This window comes from Anneissia japonica, unplaced genomic scaffold (assembly GCF_011630105.1).
Source record: "Anneissia japonica isolate Jap-2015-1 unplaced genomic scaffold, ASM1163010v1 scaffold284991_len216595_cov187, whole genome shotgun sequence".
NCBI classification, from domain to species: domain Eukaryota; kingdom Metazoa; phylum Echinodermata; class Crinoidea; order Comatulida; family Comatulidae; genus Anneissia; species Anneissia japonica.
In genome coordinates, this window is record NW_022758676.1 from 88,125 (window position 1) to 108,771 (window position 20,647).

General features: G+C 34.5%; 1 protein-coding gene across 3 annotated transcripts in view; it reads right to left on the bottom strand.

Annotated features, from left to right (window-relative positions):
* Positions 1-4,568: 4,568 nt before the first annotated feature.
* Positions 4,569-20,647, bottom strand: part of LOC117125310 — a 36,460-nt gene continuing 20,381 nt past the window's right edge. For all 3 annotated transcript variants that reach the window (XM_033271777.1, XM_033271776.1, XM_033271778.1), the window contains 8 exons: positions 16,791-16,952; positions 15,416-15,511; positions 15,053-15,169; positions 13,879-14,063; positions 12,506-12,651; positions 11,700-11,929; positions 8,947-9,082; positions 4,569-8,719 (listed from right to left, as the gene is read on the bottom strand). In XM_033271777.1, coding sequence (XP_033127668.1) covers positions 8,626-8,719; positions 8,947-9,082; positions 11,700-11,929; positions 12,506-12,651; positions 13,879-14,063; positions 15,053-15,169; positions 15,416-15,511; positions 16,791-16,952 — 1,166 coding nt within the window. In that variant the 3' untranslated portion in view covers positions 4,569-8,625. The remainder of the gene's footprint in view (positions 8,720-8,946; positions 9,083-11,699; positions 11,930-12,505; positions 12,652-13,878; positions 14,064-15,052; positions 15,170-15,415; positions 15,512-16,790; positions 16,953-20,647) is intronic.

Here is a 20,647-nt window from a genome sequence, read left to right on the forward strand (position 1 = left end):
TCCCTCTCTCTCCCCTCTTTCTTTTCTCTTATTACCCAGCCCGGTACGACGACTTGGTCGGCCCGGTAAAAACCGTCAGGGGAGGGGCAGTTTTCCGCCTGCCCCACCCCCTCCCCCGCGCCTGTTACGACACTGGCTAACACGTCAATCATCCCCCCCAATGAAAAATATTTTTCTACGCCACTCCTGAATGGATAACACTAAAATCAACGTAAATTTATTTCAAAATAATGTTACTATAAATACATAAATAGTCTAACAACATGTTAAAAAATGTGTTGCCAGGCTCATTTCAAGTAATTTAAAACTTAATTTTGTACTGCATTGCCAGAAAACAGCATTGTTTTTTTTTTAAATTAAAAATTAACATAAATATACATCTTTGTACTGAACAGTTAACGCTATAAAATATAATGTAATTCATTAACCATAACAAATATAGTTACCTGACTAGTTTAACAACATGCTAAGGAATGTGTTGTAAGGTTTATTAATATGCGTTACTGTATTGGCAGAAAAAGCAGCATTTTTTCATTAAAAAATATTGTAAATATACATTTGTTTACTGTACGGAAAATGCTATAATATAAAATATAGGCCCTAATTCATGTAACCATAATATTACTATATACATGACTATTACAACATGTGTTGCCAGGTTTATTTCAAGTATGTTCTCAATATTATAATGCATTGCATGTAAAGCAAACAACTTAATTTAACTTTCTGAATCCATGATAAATTCGCTTTCAAAGACGAGTTATGATTTTCAACTTAGGAAGACTCAATTTAATTGTTGAATTGGCCATGAAAAGTTGATTTTGCCATATACAATTGGATGTTAAAGATCAACTGTTTCGTGGACAAGCATTTGGAGGTTATCTATTGCGATTCCTCTTCGGCAGCTTAAAGAATATCTTCATCTGACTCGTCAACATTTTTGTAGCCTATAGTGTACTACTGTCTTAACATTTTTCTAATAGCTTTACATCTTTTGCTCAGATATTCTGATGGTTTAGATAACTCACTGTCGTTCCTAGCTATTCTCATGTTTTTCTCAACCTCTGACACTGACTATTTGGAATTTCTTTTAAATATATTTTTTTTTTTTTGTTTCTGGAAAATCTTGTGTCTTTTCCTGTTTTCTTTGAGTGTGAAGGTGCGTATTTAATAAGTGTTGAATATCTTTTCAGTAAACTTCTATCAGATTACTCTTCATATTCTTCATATCTACACCTATTTGCTAAATATGGTAATACATGGTACAACACAAGATTTAAATATTTCACTCCATGCACTTTTTGCATAATTGTTCAGTCTTATGATCACATTCTTTAATATCTATCTCGCTTAACAATCTTCTTACCGCTTTCTTGTAGAACTAAACGTTTCAAACCTTCTTCCATATTCTCTAAATGTCTATCCGTCTTCTGCCAACAATGGCTCCATTTGTACTACTCTGCTACATTGATCTTTTGTTTAATTTTTTTAAATGATTTTTTTGGCCATCGCAAATATATATTAATGAATATAAATGTAATGTTTCTTGTATGGCAGATAATAGTCGTCTGGTGGCTTTTGGAGCAAATGAAAATTTAATTAAAAGATTAGACATTAGAAAATAAAAATGCTACCATGGGAATGTGCATGTGTCAGTTGAAAGCCTTTCAGCATAGCCTAATTCTGCTTTGTCCAACAGTGTTTGATTCTCATGTCTGTATTCAAGTGTTCCTGTAACTATCTGATTTTTGTAGGCCTACAGAAGCTTATGTAGGACTTTATAAATTCATCTTCGGGACAGAAAAACAAATGATTATTAAACGTATCCTTTCATTTCTAAGTTGGCCTTGTGCACAGACTGGTAGATGTTGGCGAACAGGTTGATCAGACACCTTTGCAGTGATCATTTCTTTAAAAATTCCATTGTGTTTTGGTGGTTCATGCACACCAAAAGACACTATGGTATCTTTAAAATTTGTTTTCCACTTTCTGAACCAGGTCAAATGTCATATGCCCTCTACACTCATACTCCTGTCAGGGGCAGATTTAGGGGGAGAGGGTTGCCGGCCCGGCCCCGCCCCCACCCTCTTTTGGGAGGTAAAAGAAAGAAAAAAATAAAGAAAAAGAAAAAAATTATAGCCCAGACACCTCAAATGGTATTTTTGAGCGTTTAGAACACATAAATTTCGCGGGGGCCTGCCTCCAAACCCCCTAGGACAGTGTTGTCTCGACCAGCCCAACTTTCGTCACCCCCCCCCCCCCCCCCCCCCCCCCCCCCCCCTTTTTGGACATCCCTGGATCCGCCTCTGCCTGTAGTTGTAAATTCAAAATTATTAAGAAGGCTTATACCATCCCACTTGCAGTATTAATATGTTGCAACATTTGAGAAGGTAGGAACAACCTTTTACTGTCTATCTGATTCTAAAGTATGTTTTATTTTAAAACCATCTTCAATGACATGAACTTCGTTTGCATAAATTTGCACATTTACCCTCGTCTTTTCAGCAATTTCTTTTGTTGCAAGTACAGTAGTGTAGTTGTACAGGACGTGGTAGCAGCCGGCATTGTTGTGTCTTAAATATATAGATGTAAGCTTAGGAAGAACACTCTTTAGCCATGAAACTACATCTTTCATTATCGCTGTTGGGCTTGTGTTTGGAACACCGCGATGCAACAAAAATGTGCCAAGATATTAATTTTCCAAAAAATCTGCTAAAGATTCCCTGAATGCTGTAATCGGACCACCATCTGGGACATAGGGCTTCTTGTCGGGCGAATCCTGGCACCACCTCTACCACGACACATATTAGGTTTATATTTTTCACGATATTTCCTGACTTGTCCCGACAAGAAGGGGTAGGGGTGTTGCATGATGTGGTTAGGGAGGAGAGGGTGTTATTCAGGGACTGGCATTCCCAGGCAGATTAAGGTGCTGTGTCCAACTGGTGACACCACAGACAGAAATTAGTATGTATAAAGTGAAATTATTATAATCTCCTCTTAAAAGGGTTTACAATTCCGCTAAAACATTGATACCACAAACATTGTTTTTTTTTTTTTTTATCACAACATTACTTAAAGTATAGAAAAACATTTATTATTGTCGTAATCAAAAAAATTTGAATAAATCAGCGGTAAAAACTGGTAAATTTTACTATTATATATTTTTTTTAATGAAAAATGCTAGTTTTCCTGGCAACACTGCTCGTACGTTTTTTAATTACCCACATTTTTAAAACTGGAATTCTCTAAGGGAGCATTAGAACTACCTATTTGTAGAAAATCCGTTCTAAAAAAGCACCACTTTGAGGTTTATGCGCAATTCAAGTTTGGAAGTTTTTATAATTTGAAAAAAAAGTAAAACACCCCTTTTTAAAAACATGGTATCTCCCAACTACGAAATCCAAAAAACGTTAAAAAATATGCAACAGATACCCAATGAAATACATTTTAAATTAAATTTGCTCATTTATTGAGTTTTACTCATTTTTCAATATTTATCTTTCGATTTCTTATCTTTCTGAAGAATTTTATATTGTATGTATTGTGTTTTTCTTTTAAAGGGCCTCCACTCGACAGTGATTGATTTTACTTTTGGAGTGTCCAGTCTCTGTTTTTTGTACTTTTGTGATTGTTCTTTGCCGTTTCTATTTATGTACATCCTAATTGTTTGAGACAAATAAATGAAATGAAATGTATTGACCTTATACACACTCATTATTTTTGATGAATAAACTATAAGGATATCAGAAATATTAACATTTAAAAACAGCCAAAAATGACAAAAAATGCCCAAAAAATACAAATTTACCCGTTGCCATGGAAATATACGCACAAAGTAAATAAATAGTAACTAACACCATAAAACGTATGGCACGTCGCATAGACTAATAATTGACGGCTGTAATTTATTTACTTATTTAAAAATATTTTTAAAAGTAACTTCAAGGCATCATTACTTTAAGCTCTTATTTTTAATTTTTTATTGTTAATGTTAATTTATATCTTTATATTGCTTTTATGTTTTTTATTGTATTTTAGCTAAATGTTTTACTATATTTTCTAAAAACCTTGTACCCAGGGCCCAAAGGGAGACCAATCTACTTGACTGATTGGGCCACCCTTGTTAAAGATTCTGAATAAATACTACTGTATTGATCTGCACTAGTTTATTCACTCCAGTGTGTGCAAGAGGCCTTGTTTTGTTGACACTACTATTATAGATGACTGGATGAATTCAATAGCTACGTGTTAAGATGCTTGTCTTCCAAACCCAAGATCTTGGGATCAATTCCTGTCACAACTCCACTCACTAAGTTATGACTTATATAGCGCTTAATGCAAACAAGGTCTCTAAGCACTTCACATTATTATCCCCGGTCAAGCACATATGGAATACATATAATCAGCTCCCTGGGGAGAATTCCATAATGTTGCAGTTGTAATCAGTGCACTTTGTGTGTGAACCTCTAACCTTAAGGTTGAAAAGTAGAACCACAAACACTCAAAATAGAGAACCATTTTTAACAAAGTCACACAATATATTCATCATTAATAGTGCAAAGACATTTTGAAGGTAACGGTAAATATAACTTTATTACATAAAAATTCTACATAATATGGATTAACAATTACAAGGTTATTATCTTCTTAGATATTATATTATGTAAATCATATATGTATATTCAGTAAACTAACAAATATAAAACTGGCCAATATCACTTCAAAATCAACAAATTGTTTCTTTCAATAAAAAAGAAATAAATTTTAAAAATTAAAACTCAATAACAACAAATTCTCCTTCTAATTATCAGACATCTTTAAGGTTAGCTTCCATTTCAAAATACTTTATCCAACTTCAAATTTACAACAAATTAAGTTCAATGCACTGGGTATTTTTTCAATTAGAAATATAATCAAATAAAACCACATTTTGTACTTCATGAAAAATTGCATAGTCAAATATAATACATTTTACAAAAAAAATGGTATGATAAAAAACATTTGTATCTATCGTCTTGCCACTCTTAGCCAGATCAATATGGCACCATACTTATTTATTTTTAAGTCTCCATATTTTTATGCAAACAGTTAAATTTAATCACAAATTATCTTGAAACTATAATACAATATACATGTAATATAGAGATATACTGATAGTGCAAATGCATTTTGGAACTGTTTTTTAAGTCAAAATTTTGTTTCTTGTAAAGCGCATTGAGCCTTTTTGCTGCAGAATGCACTGTAAAGAATGGCGTTATTATTATTATTATAATGAAATATATAAAGTTTGAGTTTATAATAAAGATTGATTTAGAGAACTGGTATAACTCGTTTAAGTAAAATTCCAGCACAATATATAGTTAACGCAACTGTACAACTGAACCGCTAGATGATCCTATTATTCATAAACTAATGTTGTCTTATGTTACACTGGTGGGAGATACATGATAACTAATGTTCGATACTGAATCAAAACGATGTTACTGTACAACTAAATGGCAAGAAAAACTTATTATCAATTAATAATAAATGGCAAGATGACCTTATAATTAATTAATAATTAATAATAAAGTAATGTTCTTTAATGGTACAGTACTCTGATAGAAGACATGCTAATTAGCATAAATCTAAAGGATGTTTAGAAAATGTTTAATGGAATACAAGGTGATAGTACTTTAACTATTTGACCTCTAGTAGAATCAAGAAAGCAAGAATAATAGACAAGGTTGGCAGCCCTTCAAAATGGTTGAAACACTAATCTTTTGTGATATACTTTGTATATGACAACATCTTTACATTTGGATTACACAAATCAGCAGTGATATTTCATAGTCAATTAGAGAAAAACATGTCTCCCTCCAATTAAAGACCATTTTTGGGACTGGGGTTTCTATGGACTTTAGCAGCTTTGGTCTCAAATTGAGTAATAACGATAAAAGACAGATCTATTAATATTGGACTACAGAGAAGTGGTCTTATTGGAGGTGGTCTATAATTGGAGGGGTTTTTAATTGAAGGGAGACCTGTAGTGATAATCGGTTATCAATTTAGATTAGTTTTTCCTTGTACATTTTAACTTCTCTTCGTTCATGACATCATCACTGACATGACAAGTATCAACATTATAATCGGGCAAAAAAAGCAACTGAACTGAATGTCTTTCCCTTCACACACTGTAAAATTATCAGGGTAGTTCAAAAAATAACCACAGCAAATATTATGAATATCAGTTTGGTTTCACTGTTCAAATCAACTTTATAATAATAAATAAAAATAAAATATTAACACATATAAAATATAATGCTGAAATACTTTCTTTAAAAATGAGGTGGTATACTGTACACTACTTACATACTATACTAAAAAAAATAAATGTTCATTCATCTACACATAAATTATAATAATGGTAATAAAATAATGTATCATAAACATAAAATAACAATTTTACATTTTTATATACAAGGATATATATGAGCCACTTCTGAGTTTGTATTAACCTTTGCTGTTTTCATTCAGAATCACATGTGATCCATCTGGAAAAGTGCTACATTAATTTAAACCCTGTCCAGACTATCAGATTAATAATAGTCCTGATGACATCACATCATGACCATATATGAGCATACAACATTTTTTTTTAAAGAAAATTTGATAATCTGAATGGAGCTTTACAAAGAAAGCACCTTAGCTCAGTTGGTTAATCTGGCGGTAGCCACTGTGTAAGCACTATAACATGGAGACTTATTTAAAACTCTGACCTGCTCTGTTTGAGTTTCAGATAGAGGCTGAAATCCATATACAGTAACTTACCTCAATTCAATGAATGCCTCACTTAAAAGCATTATTATTTATAATGCAAAATGTTAATTGAAGGAAAATGTGTACTTTTCGATTTATTAAAAGCTACTAGGTTATAATTTTGTTGCTCTAATAGAACATTAATCACATAGAATTAATGTAATGACCCTGTTTAAAGAGAATTTAATTATAAAAAAGGTTCTGGAAGTCTTCAAGGTATCACTGATAAGGAATCATTTAAATCAATCAAGGTTATGTTTACTGTACTGCCTTTCTATCATCAAGGCTTGGTCACAGCTAGTGTACAATCAAGGCTGGATTATTTTACATATTTGATTAAGAATTTTGGCCAACAACATATGAGCCTCTCCCAGACCTGCTAAGGTTATAGAAAAAAATGCTGGAAACTTATATAGGGAAGCGCGAACATGGTTGTGGCTGGGGTGAACAATTTTAAGAATAGGGTTTCTGCAGGTGGCCATAAAAGCACATTCAAACACTGCAGATGTGGGGACATGAATGAAACAAACAACATACTAACCATCTTAGGCAATAATTTCTTCATTAATTACATTTATTTTTGTGTTCAAAAATCCTGCATAAGCATCAGCTTATGCAGGAAGGAAATGTGTGACTTTTAACAACATTTTACAAATGTGGGCGGGACCGTGGGACAAGGGGTTAGCCAGCGAGCCGCCTAGACATCTTTTGGACGGCCAACAATTATTTAGGACGGCCACTTTTACCGTGACGGCTTGGGCGGCTAAGCCTACTCAGCGCCGTCTACTCTAGCAAATTCTTTCAAACTAACGCATATTTTAGATGGCCTATTTCGTTTTTCTGGCTGAACCCCTGCCGTGAGAAAACAATGTGGGATACTTGGCAGGTCTGCTCTCCAGTGAATCAGTTGAGCATTTTTGAATAGAATATCGAATGAGCATCTCAGTTTTATTAGAGAAAATTTGTGTTAGGCATTTTGAATGAGCATCAAACTTGTCATGAACACCGGTGAATCAGTTGAGTATTTTTGAATAGAATGTCAAATGAGCATCTCAGTTTTATTAGAGAAAATTTGTGTTAAGCATTTTGAATGGGCATATCACTTGATGTCTAGCAAACTTATCATGAACACCGGGCTTTCACAAACTTCATTAGGTGTAGTGCAGTCATTCTCAAATTAGCATCTCAGTTGATAACCTTAGTTTATTATTTTGGATAAGCATCTTATGTGATGACAAGCATTTTTAAGAAAACAAGGTTTTCACCAACTTCATTCATTCTCAAATGAGCTTCTCAGTTGAGTACTTCAGTTGACAGTTTTAGTTGAGCAATTTAAAAAAAATTCAGATGAGCACTAGAGTTTTGTACCTCTGGTGAGCATACACCATACATGTATGTGTTGAGCATTTCAGATGAGCACAACATCAGTTTGGTACCACAGATGATTAGTTGACTTTAAGCTTTGAATTTTGTTTAACATCATTTGAGTGGGCCTATCTCAGTTGTGACTGCATGCATCATTCGGTAGTTTTCGCAGCACGATGTTAACCTTAACGTTAATGGATGACGTCTTAATTCATTAATCTTGCATTGTGGAGTATGTTAATTTCAGGATTTTATGTGCTCGACGTACGTTAGTTACAGGTTTCCGCATGCGTATTTCGATTTGTTTACAAAAGGGGCGGAGCTATCACGTTGCATGATGGGTACTAACGTTAAAGTTAAGATCAACGTCATGCAGCAAAAACTACCTACTGTTCACCATCTGAGTAATTCCTATCAGTGTTTGCCAAACATCATGATGAATCATTAAAACTGAGCATTTCAGATGAGCATTTCAGTCCCTTCTTCATCATCAGAGTTACAAACATCTGTCCTGACCCACTTGCCTATGGAGGATGCAAGAGCTGCCACCCACCTTAAGAACAAAAACCATATAAACAAAAATATATGTTTAAAATGCATAAAAATAATCAGATTAAAGTAGCAATCCCATGTGATTATTGGCCAATCACAGAATGAAGTGATCAGGATTTTTACATTTTCAACACAAAGGATTGATTATATTCTCACAAAATAAATTCATGAATAAATGCACACCTTTTTTATATATTGTGTAAGTAGCTAGTGAAATAGTTGCCTTACCGTTTACGGTCCGTTTCGTGATCTGCTAAGAAGTGGTATGTTCTCAGGTCCGGCTCAGGTGGGATCAAATCAAACGGAAACTTCTTACTATTGGTTCTGATTTCCTGGATGGTGTAACCATGGAAATGCACAACACCTGATCAAGATCAAAATAATTGAATATTTTAATAGATATCAATTTAAGTTTTTAATGCTAATGGGTCGATGATTGCAAAATAGCTTTGAAAAAGTGACAGTTTTCACTCTTATGTATCTACTCGTCACAAATCACATGCAGGCATGAGCAAACCCACTTGCCCGATGCCCGGGACAAGTGTTTTTACGGTCGGACAACAAGAATTTTAGGGACCAATTGTCCGTGGATAAGCACTTTTAGAATAGGCTACTTCACCATGTACTTATAAAAAGTTCGCCTCTTGACAATATGCAGCATATTTTATTAACAAATTGTCGGCGCACAAAGAGATATCAAACGAAAAGTGACTAGGCCATGGTTACTCGCCGCACTGCGTGCATCAACTTTGAGTCACCAACACTCCCGCGTTTTATGGATGGTTTAAAAATAAAAATATAGGCCTAACTCAATATAAAATTTATTTTCTGCAGTAAAGATTAAAAATGAATTCTTAATTGTTAAATGTTAGCCAGATCTGTCGTAAGACCTACTGTACAGCAAGCACACATTTTTGCACGATATCATTCCTGTTAGCCGTCAGCCATCTGGGCCTGCTGCACGTGGTCTGTTTACAATATAAATATAAATTTGCACTGGTCTAGTCTATAAATACCAGACATATTTAAAGACTTTGGGCGCACAGCCATTAGTGGATTAGTTGAGTTGGACGACATGAAATGTCTGGAATTCAAGACTAGTAAATACTTTCGTGTACAAATACGAACAGCAGCCATTAGGCTGACTTCAAAAAAGGCCTACTCTATTTCGTTCGCGCGTGTGGGGAAGGCAATCTAGACAAACTAAGAAAGGGTAGTTAAATTGGGATTTAAAGTTGTTAAAGTAATCAAGAAATCATTCAATTCTCAGTGGAGACAATGTGCATATAAAATCCAAATCTTGTAAAACTGGAGTTAAAAATTGAAGCGTTAGGGCCGTTAGAGAGAGCAGCTTAGCTCAGTCGGCTAATCTGGTAGTAGCCACTGTGTGTGCGTTGAACCGTGGAGATCTCTAGGTTCCCGGTTCAATTCCCATCGCTGCCTCTCCTTGTGTTTCAGCTAGAGGGCTGAAATACAAGTTACATAGCGCACCGTCTTTCGGATAAAACGTTTAAGCTGTTGGTCCCGTTTGCATTTATGGCCCATGTGCACGTTAAAGAACACAGTACACTCTTTGGAAAAGAGTAGGGGATTGTCTCCCGGTGTACTGTCCAATCACCACCAGAAGGACCCCACTGGAAATAAGTCTTCTTCTAGACTTTCGTGGGCTATCCTTGGTGTTTACACCGAATAAATCCAATCCAATCCAATGAATCCTTTTCCCGTCTCAAAAATTTTGCCATCTCGGAGGGATTTGTCCTCTCGGCCCATCCTCATAGGTATATTAGGCCTACAGTACAGTACTTATCTTTCTTTGAGAGGTAAGTAATTTTATTTATTTTGCAATAAATGGAATGATGATGTGTGAGGCTGTAAAATATTCCCCGCGTAAAATATTAGGCCCAGAAATCCGTCGCCGCATTTAAAAAATATGAGCCGATTTTGACAGATATTTTGCAGAAAATTGAGGCCTTCATAGTAGGAACACAAGTATTTACGATTCTGCACATCTATTTTTCCAGATGTTTTCAAGTGCAATTTGAATTTGTTTGTATCCTCCGCAAAAAAAAAAACATTTAAGTTAGTATTAGAATTGATTAAGATCTGCAAATGGGTACAAACATACGATATGGCCACCCACTCCCCTTTCTCCAAATACCGTCATAAAACACAGTCCTCTCAACCTTTGGCTGAGAACTAGTGTATCGTGGGAATTCAACCATGCCTGAGAAATGTTTACTTGCAGTTGTCATGACGACGGCTTTTAAACACGCAATAAGAAAAAGATCAACACACTCCTACATACATAGAATATTATTTATAATGTTTATTTTATTGAAATTCTCCATATTATACATTATTAAAATTCTTGCTAATTAAAAAAAGAAAGAAAAACATTTTTGCGTGATCAAAGCAGTATGCGTGTAAGCCTATTAATGTTGTAGGGCCTTTACTTTAAAAAAAAAAAACTTTACTTTTATGTTATTTTTTATGATTATTGCGCAATAATATTGGGACAAGTAAAATTGTCTTCAGGACGAGTGCATTTTTCAAAGGTACTTGTCCGGGGAAAAGTGAAAATCTATGAAATTCCCTCATGCCTGACATGTGAAATGCACAGCTTTCATTTGTCGTAGTCTTCTGCTGTACTCATACAGTAAGAGCCCAAAACTAAGACCTGGCCTATCTACATTTAGGTTTTCAATGGACTTCCTTTTTTGCAAGTTTCACCTGCATGCAAGATAATGTTTACAAGACTGTTCCTCAATCTCTAATATCACTTTATTTGTCATAAATGTTAACAAGTTTGCGGCCATATATAAAGGAACAAAAATTAATATTATGACTTGTCTTTAAAATCAGGCACTCATGCTCAAGCCTCTTCAACCCCATAGGATGGTTAAGTAACATTAAGCAATGAGTCAGCTGAGTTGTAAAACAAATTCATACTAATAGCAAAAATGAAAAAAAGACAAACCTACCTAGAGCTTTAGCAGAACTGTTGTTTTCATAGTAGTACATACAAGCATCTTTGAGGACAAAGAATCTTCGCCTCCATGTCTTGTGTTTGTCTCCACGTTTCGTCAGGTACCCGATGCATTCTGGGTTGGAGATTGATAGTGCAGGAATACTAACATTGTGTGTACTGATACCCATCCAGATGTTTGATTTTATCGTCGGATTTGTAGCATCTGTGATGGCTGAGGCCCACCTGTAAATGCAAATAAGTCAAATATTTAGTCTCCATTTTGAGACCACCTTTGGGACCTGAAATTTGTGGTGGACTCTTCTTTGTGTTAAATGATTGAAGATTGTTAGTTGTACTTTGAAAAAGTGGTCTCGAATTAGAGGGTCTTGGAAATTACAGGAATCTTGACTGGAGTGTGAACTGAATGCAAATAAGTTTGTAAGATACATTGATAGCTTATGTTTGGTCTAATGTTAACATTTACATAAGGGCACTGTGACACACAGCCTTGACACTTGTGTAGTTGTGAAGAAGTAGATGTACAGCTGCTATGGAAAGATCCAATGGAAATTTCCTTAGTTTCAATCAAACTTAGCAACTGACCAATCAGGACAGTGCCAGGAATATGTGCATGTCCAACAAAAACATGTGTTGTCCAACAAACACATGTGTTTACGTACATTAATGCTGTTGTTTTGTGGGACCTTAGCAACAATATCCAAGGGGTGGGGCTTAGTGGAAAGGTCCATTATCAAACCATCCAGTTTCCTTCATTTTGAGGAAGATTAGGATTTGAAACTTATTTGATTCTTATCTTACTTAGTACGTTCCTCTTCGGATGTGGTGTGGAAGTAATATGTCCGGGCTTTGAACTTGCTCAGCTTAAACGCAAATGGTTTATCAAGATCCCATGCTTTTACGACAGTGTAATTGGCAAGAACAATTGCTCCTAGTGGGTCCACATCCTGATTGAAAAAAAAAGTAATGAAAAAAAAAAGGTTCAATGAGTGAGTGATTAACTGCATAATTGATTGGTTAATCGATGATGTCTGTCAGATTACAGTACTATCCAATACTCTAAAGTAGAGTAAACATGCATGTTGGTGGAACTAACTGCATAAGTGAATGTTTGATACTGTTTCATATTCCTTAGTTGAACAATGAGTGTAAGTAGATGAAGTGATGAAGTCAGTATCTGTAAAATTTCTGCTATACATGAATTGGTAGAATTTCAGAAAACAGGAAGACTAGCCCTTTACCACTCTTCTCCTTTTATTTTTATTCTTTTATTTAACTTATTTAAAGAGGATGACCCTAACAGCAATGCTGAGTTAAAGGTTGTGTAGAGAGTTATCTACATGGAATGATGGTGATGGTGATGATGACGATGATGAAGGCGCATTTTCAGATTATAGGCGCCGATGTTGTAGGCCCAAATTATTTATCTGAAAACTTTATTAATACTATTCTATTTCACCTTTAATTCATCGAGGACAATTGTCTGGCGGGTGACAATTACATATTTTGTCCTCCTGAAGGCAAATTTTTATTTTGGTCCTTGATAAGGGGTGATATTACTGCTAAACTGCCATGTTGAAATTCCTTTCCACTTCGATTTACACCTTTTAAAAATACGTCCATTGAAGTCTGACCATGGTTATCTGTATTACTACAGAGAGGGATATCTCCTCAAGGATATGCTTTCTACAGGACCTTATTCTGCCACTTCGTTCAAAAGATATAATGGGTTGAACATTGTCGCCAATTTCTTTGAAATCTACGTTACCCTAGTAAAACAGGCGGCACTGACACTGACGAATGGAGGAGTTGTCAATGTCATTATCAGTTTTAAAATCATGGAGTCATATAGGTTGATATAAGATACGGCTCATCACTTAAGGTCCTTGAAAAACTGAAAAACAATCTGTCACCTTACAGATCAGAATTATACAAAAAGAATGTAATCTACGTTACTGTTCTTTTTACAAACATGGAGCGGATCCCATTTTAAATTTTAAATATGTAGGACTAGCGGCCGAGACACTCTTTCAAAAGATGTTTCCGCCATGAAATGTCCATGCCATTATTTAACTATGGACGATCATATGTGTGGGTGAATCTGAGTGAATCTAAGTGATACTGAAGACAATTTGTGATGCCATATATGTGGATATGGTATACAAATAACTTACCTTGCTGGTTTTGTAGTAGTAAAGGCAGTTATCATGTTTCAGAACAAACCAGCGTTTCTTCCATGTCTGTAACAAACCAGATCCACCTCTCTTGTACATATATCCTGACATTACTGACTGATCAGACCTGAGATTCAAGCTGTTGCACACATTTGTTCCTACCACCAATGTTAGGTGATCATTTTCTAATAGAATGAAGCAAAATTAGAAAAGTATGACAACTGTTTTAATGTCAATTTAAGGTAAAAACGAACAGTAAATGTAACTGATCTTGAATTTTCCTTGACATTTTCCAGATAAAATCGTAGTATTAAAAGCAATTTTATCGTTTTCCCATGATTATGATGTCATTTGATTTGATTTGTGAAATACACTTTTTATCGGAAAACATGATAAATCGTTATCAAATCGTGCTAGTGTGAAAACTTCTTTTTTCTTTTATTTTCTATATGAACAACTGGTTTTTAGCTTTCCATGGTTGATCGATATCGTCATAGTGTAAACAGGCCATAAGCCAGACAAATTCAACACCGCACCACGTGAGCGTTGAACATCATCTGATTTTTGGTGGTAATGTGAGACGATTGTCATTAAAAAAGCATGCAAGATGTGTGGCATTGCGTTCTCTATAGAATCACATCAGCCGATGACCATCAGGCACAGTGAGTGTCCTGATTTTGTGTCGTCGTTAAATTACATCAGGCCTTTGTCAGGCCAATGTAGAATTTTGTATGTCATTTTTTTTTTCAGATAAGTAATTTATCATCAAAACAGAACCAAAACAATAGTATGTAGTACAGTAGTTAGTATAAGCCCAACCTCCCTTGAACACAAATTTAGGCCAATTTTGGGGGTTTGGTTTATACCAGGGGAATCCTGTTTTCACTCAAAAGGCAATTTTTCAGCCCTGCATGCTTAACTCAAAGCCAATACTGTACTTGATTTTTTCTTGGGAAGTATCTGAAAGGTTGCATAAGCTACTCATTCAAATTATAACGCTGGGCTTTTGCAGGAGGAAAGGCTGGTACCTAAAATTGGGAGCAAAGTAGGGGGTGGGCTTATACCCAAGGTGGGCTTAAACTACAAGTAATAGTACTTTAGTTTATACAAAAGTCTCTATGCTATTAAGACAAGAATGCTCCAGAAATAAGAAAACAGGGATAAAACTACTTACCGTTTGTGGATGACGCATGCTTGACAACATCCGAATGAGCTGCATTACTAACATCATGTCCATTTAAACTAAGGATCACATCGCCAACTTTAATTCCTGCCTCTTCGGCTGCACCTCCTATGTAGGGTAATGAAAGGAGAATTACTGTTGTGATATAATGAAACATAAAAGACTAGGTGTTCCTAAGCCAGTCTTCCATCCAAAGGCCTTTACAGTCTTCAAACCCAAGACCCAGGGATTTGTAGGCAAACATCAGAACTATCATGGTTCAGCTTTCCTCTGTTGTTATTTTCCCTATCATTTAAATTTTTGTAGACATTCTTCTACATTATATTTCAGTGAGAACATCAAATCATTTATTACCTTTGTCAACCTCAGTTACAACAACTGGACGACTCCTCTGAATCCGGAAACCAAACACATTGTTCTTTTTCTTTAAACATATGTCCCTTTCCCTTGCTAGAAAATGAAAGAATAGAAACATGGTATTTATAGATTCCTCTTTAAGGGAAAAAAAACCAAAAAACAATTATTGTGTTGGCCGCACCCAACCAATCCAAATTTTACAAAATTAAGGGTTGCTATTTTAGTTTTATTTTAACAATATTTTTTTATGAGCAATGATGGCTGGAATAGCCCTGGCGAGGTTAGGGGCCAAGGGTAGCCTATTTTGCTGGATGGTATGCGATGCGAATACAAAATTGTTGTATTATTTGTGTATTTTTTACTTTTTACGCATAGCCACATATCTGGTTGTAAAAAAAAAAAAAAATTTTCCTACCGATCTGGTTGTAAAAAAAAAAGTTTTCCTACCGACCTACCCACCCGTTTTTTTTTCCCTCAAAACCTGGCCAACACAATTTTTTTTTTTTTAGCCTAATTAATCAGATATTATTGGATTGGATCTATGTAGTGTGATCACCAAGGAAAACCCATAAAAGTCTGAAGACATTTCCAATGGGGTCTTCTCTAGCCAACTATAGGTCTATGCACAGAATAAAGGAATTATCTACACATCTCAAGACCCTTTTTTTCTCTAACCATAATATGTTGATGAAATTGTCCCTTATTATGCATCATCGTGTCGTATCTACTCTGCAAATAAGTCTCTGGTTACCGTCCCAAAATTCCAAACAAAAACTTATGGCCCAAACACCTTTTCTTTCTCTGCATCCTCTCTCTGGAATGAGTTTTCCCTTTTGTTAAAAATTTTACTACAGTATATCAAATTCACTTAAGTAAATTTAAAAACATCTTTATTTAACAAACTCAATGGGCAAACTACGCCCTTGATCACTGTTTTGGAATTGGCCCATAATGTCATATTTTTTACTATCATTATTTATATTATTATTATTAATATTAAATTATAATCTTCATCATCATCATCATCATCATCATCATCATCATCATCATCATTTTCACCATCACCATCATCAACAACCAATTTTTCATTCTAATTGCTAATTGAAAACTAATAACCATGCAGGAAAGGAAGCACACACTTAAGTACAAGGTAAACAATTAAAATATTGAATTCTAGTTCTCAAGTTTATTATCTAAACACAGACAGTAAATTGTCCACTCTGAAACAGTTTTTTAAAGCTTGTTTGATTGGGATCTGAATTAACGTTTCATCTTGTGTTTCTAGTCCCTCTATATCTAGCCAATACCTTGAGTGGCTTTTTGCTTTGTATTTGGCGAATTCTTTAAAAAAAAAAAGGGTCTTTAAACGTACTATTAAACATTGATACTCGTTGGTAGTCAATTTCTGAAGTTTTTCGGTGGATGCGCGTGCTTGTTTGTACTTGGATCTTGAACTCTTTCTCTGAGGCTGTTGTTGATACTGAACTTGTGTCCTCATTAAACATATCCTGGACATTACCAGTATCAGTTCTGTCTGTAAATTAAAGCGAGAAAGAGAAAAGTAATAAATATATTTTCATGAAATCATCACTACTACAGTTCTCCATCTAATTAAGACTCCTCCAATTAAAGACCACCTCCAATTAATGACCAGTTTTCTGTGGTCCCAATGTTATCTTTTATCTTTATTATTGAGATAATGAGAGACCAAAGCTGCTAAAGACCATAGAAATCCTGGTCCCAGAAGTGGTCTTCAATTGGAGGGAGACCTGTATATATGAAAAGGCAAGTTAAACTGTGACTAGCATACTGACAATGGGTATGTGAAAGGCATAAAAACAAAGTCAATAGTTAGGCCTATATAGGGAATAAAGTTTTATGGGTTTTGGTAAAAGGATCTGTGTAATTAATCAATAAAATTTGATTGCTTCACCCCGTGAAGTTACCATAAAATAATGCCTAATAATAAATAATAATAATAATAATGCCTAATATTTCATTTTATTTATTTATTTATTTTTTTCAATTTCATAAATAGTTATTGCCTGTCTAAGGTGGTCTGCTGGCCACATTTCAATTACGTAGTTTTTAATGAGTTCTTGTAGTTAAGTTTTTATTTATACATGGCACCCAAGTGTACTTTTGTGTCTGAAAATTTGAGGATCTAGGAATATTTTAATTGTCAGATGCAGAACTACACACATAATTGACAGCAGCTTGTCTCAAAGTGGCAACTAGTAAAGTAAAACATATACACAAGTTAAACACAAAAATAAAACCATAGGGGCCTACTGGGCTAAAGTTTTAAATAAAATAGCCTACTGTAGTACTAAAAATACATAAAATCATTATTTCCATTGAGTACTGTATGTACAATCAAGAAGCTATCACACAAAAACAAATAATTTTAAAATGCAACACTAGTTATAACCACAAATAAAGAAATATATTACAGTAGTTTCAATATTAATACAGAAAAAAAGAAAATTTATATTCAGAAAAAAGTTAATTTAAAATATGGTACATTCTAAAAATAAGGCAAAGGGATTTATAAAAAAAAAACTCACAAATTACAGTAATTGAAAACAAAAACAAATTTTGCTCTGGGGTGACTGAATTTAAACAATAATATTAGGCCTTGGATGTAAATGTTTAGAAATCACTTAAGGATGTCTCTACATTATTGGGTTTCAGTTCTGTACAAGGAAATATTTATACTGCAGTATAAACACTCAACCTTTAATTACAGATGGTGGTTTACAGTAGCCTACAACGATTTTGAAGTCTTGTTTAGAAAAAGTAATGCAAAAGCATTTTAAAGTGGGAGTACAGTAGTTTGGGTTTTGATTAAAAGCACAATCTAAAATTCACAAGCAGACTACTGTATAAGCTACCAGACTGATTTTTTCAAGGTACAAAAGTAAACTGACGCACATGCCACACTTTCATTGCACTTCTGTTCCCTGTAATTTGATTTGTTTGTTAGTGGTTCGTATTGAGTCTTCATGATCTGAAGAGATTACGCAACCCAATCAATTTTTCCGCAGCCCAAATATTGTGTCACAGCTCATGGGTTGCGGAGTGGTGCTTTAGACTAGCCGTACAGTTCACCATAATACTACAGTAAATAATTTATCAATACTGTATAACGATAAAAATATTAAATAACTAATAACAAACATTAGTAATTAAGAGAAATGGTAATTTTTCAAGGATACTGTATATAGCAAGGCCTTCAATAATTCACAATTTCAATCACATACTTTTTGTGTTCTAAACAATACAGTATTTGGAAGTGTTTTGTATAAAATGTCTTCCACAACCTTGATAAGTAACCACTAATTGAGGTACGTATTTAAATAGTTAAAATAAAGTACCGGCATTTTGGATTCGACTTAGGCAAGTTCAACTGTACATGAAAAAGTTTAATTTGAAAATGAGTAGCACAGCTGATTTTTACAATATTTTCAGAAAGAAATCAAGATTTGCTTTGAATTAGGTTATACATTGCTGAAAAATTGCCTTTTGATATACCCATCCTTGAAATTTATAGATGTCGGTTTCAATAAGATCATTTTTTTTTGTCAAATGGGATACCTGAGCCTCACTCCCTTCTCCTGACAAAAAGCAGCCAATTTCTGTGTACAAGGTGTGGGCTTATCAATTATACAATAAGCATTTGAGAATCTTTTTTTATACCAAAAGAACTACTATCATCATCATTAATAAAATATCAAAAAAATAATATTAATATCATTATCATCAATAAAATTAACAAGGAGCTCTGGTCAAGTGAAGACGTGTGTTTCAGCAGTCGAACCCAAAGCGTTGCTGTTAATTCACCTACCTGTAACAGCATGCTTCAAGGATAGCTTTGCTTCGTGAGGCCTGTATGAATTTTGAGCTTGGCAATAGCGATTACTGAAAACACTGGATATCAATGAACCGAACACCTGATTATCGTCATTAATAAATTCTATTGTGGCTTGCAAAAGTATTAATGACACAAAGTCTACCATGTGTGATGCAGTATTGAAAACTGTCTCACTGGAAATGGATATCACTATCCTTAGCAGAGACAATATTAACTTACAAAAAGAACTTAGAGGCCTAAAAAGCCGATATGCAGGAACACTCTGAAGCATAACTAAACCATATTAGTGAGGAAAAATTCTAGACAACCATGCAAAACTTTGAGGAATTAAACAAAAAAACTTGACAAACTAGATTTCAATCATTATTTAACAAACCGTAGGTAATAATTTATCCAATAAGATTTTACCTTCCACATCTTTTACAGACTTACCTTTACTTATGTAAACCTCATGAAAATCTATGTTTTTAACTCCTGCATCACCGATGAAGTTATCAACATTGCTACGGGTTTTGAAAGTGGCAAAAGTCCAGGTTATGTATGTAAATCCTTATATTGTCAAAAAGATTGTACTTTTCATAGTTAAACCTCTCAGTCACATCTTCCATATTTCTCTATCTACAAGTATCTTTCCAAATGCCCTTGACATTAATACCGTCTCAAATTACTGTCCTATTTGTTTAAACCAGTTTTTCAAAAATTTTCGAAAAAATTGTCTATAGCCGCCAAATAACATTTGTTGAATCAAATATTAAACATTCTTTATGAACACCAATACGGGTTTCGAAAACACTGTTCGCCTGATTTAACTTTTTTTCAAATATATGACATAATATGCGAATATACCACAATTGATATGTTTTTGGATCTCACAAAAGCATTTGATTGCATCTACCACAGTATTCACATGCATAAACAAAGCAACTATGGTATCAGAGGTATTCCATATAAACACATACTAAGGCTATGTTCACACACACGGCGTAAGGCTGGCTTAAGCCTGGCGTAGCGTACGCCTTTGTGTGAACTAGGCAGTGGCGTTGTTAACGCCACTCACTACGCCACGTCCTTGGCGTTATTAACGCAGACCCCAGATTAGCTAACGCCACTGAGCTAACGCCAGTGATGCTTGAATGATTTGACCTCATTTCAAGAGTTTGACCAATCACGATTGCAATATATTAGCTACTTTGGTCTCTTTCCTGTGCTCTCTATAAATGAAATGGTAAAGGGGTTCCTTTTCTATTGCATTTTACTTAGTTATAATGTATATGATTTGTTGATTGTGTTTTGTAAGATATTTTAACCTATTTAGACTGTCTATTAAAACCTGCAACACCAACAATGCTAGCTGA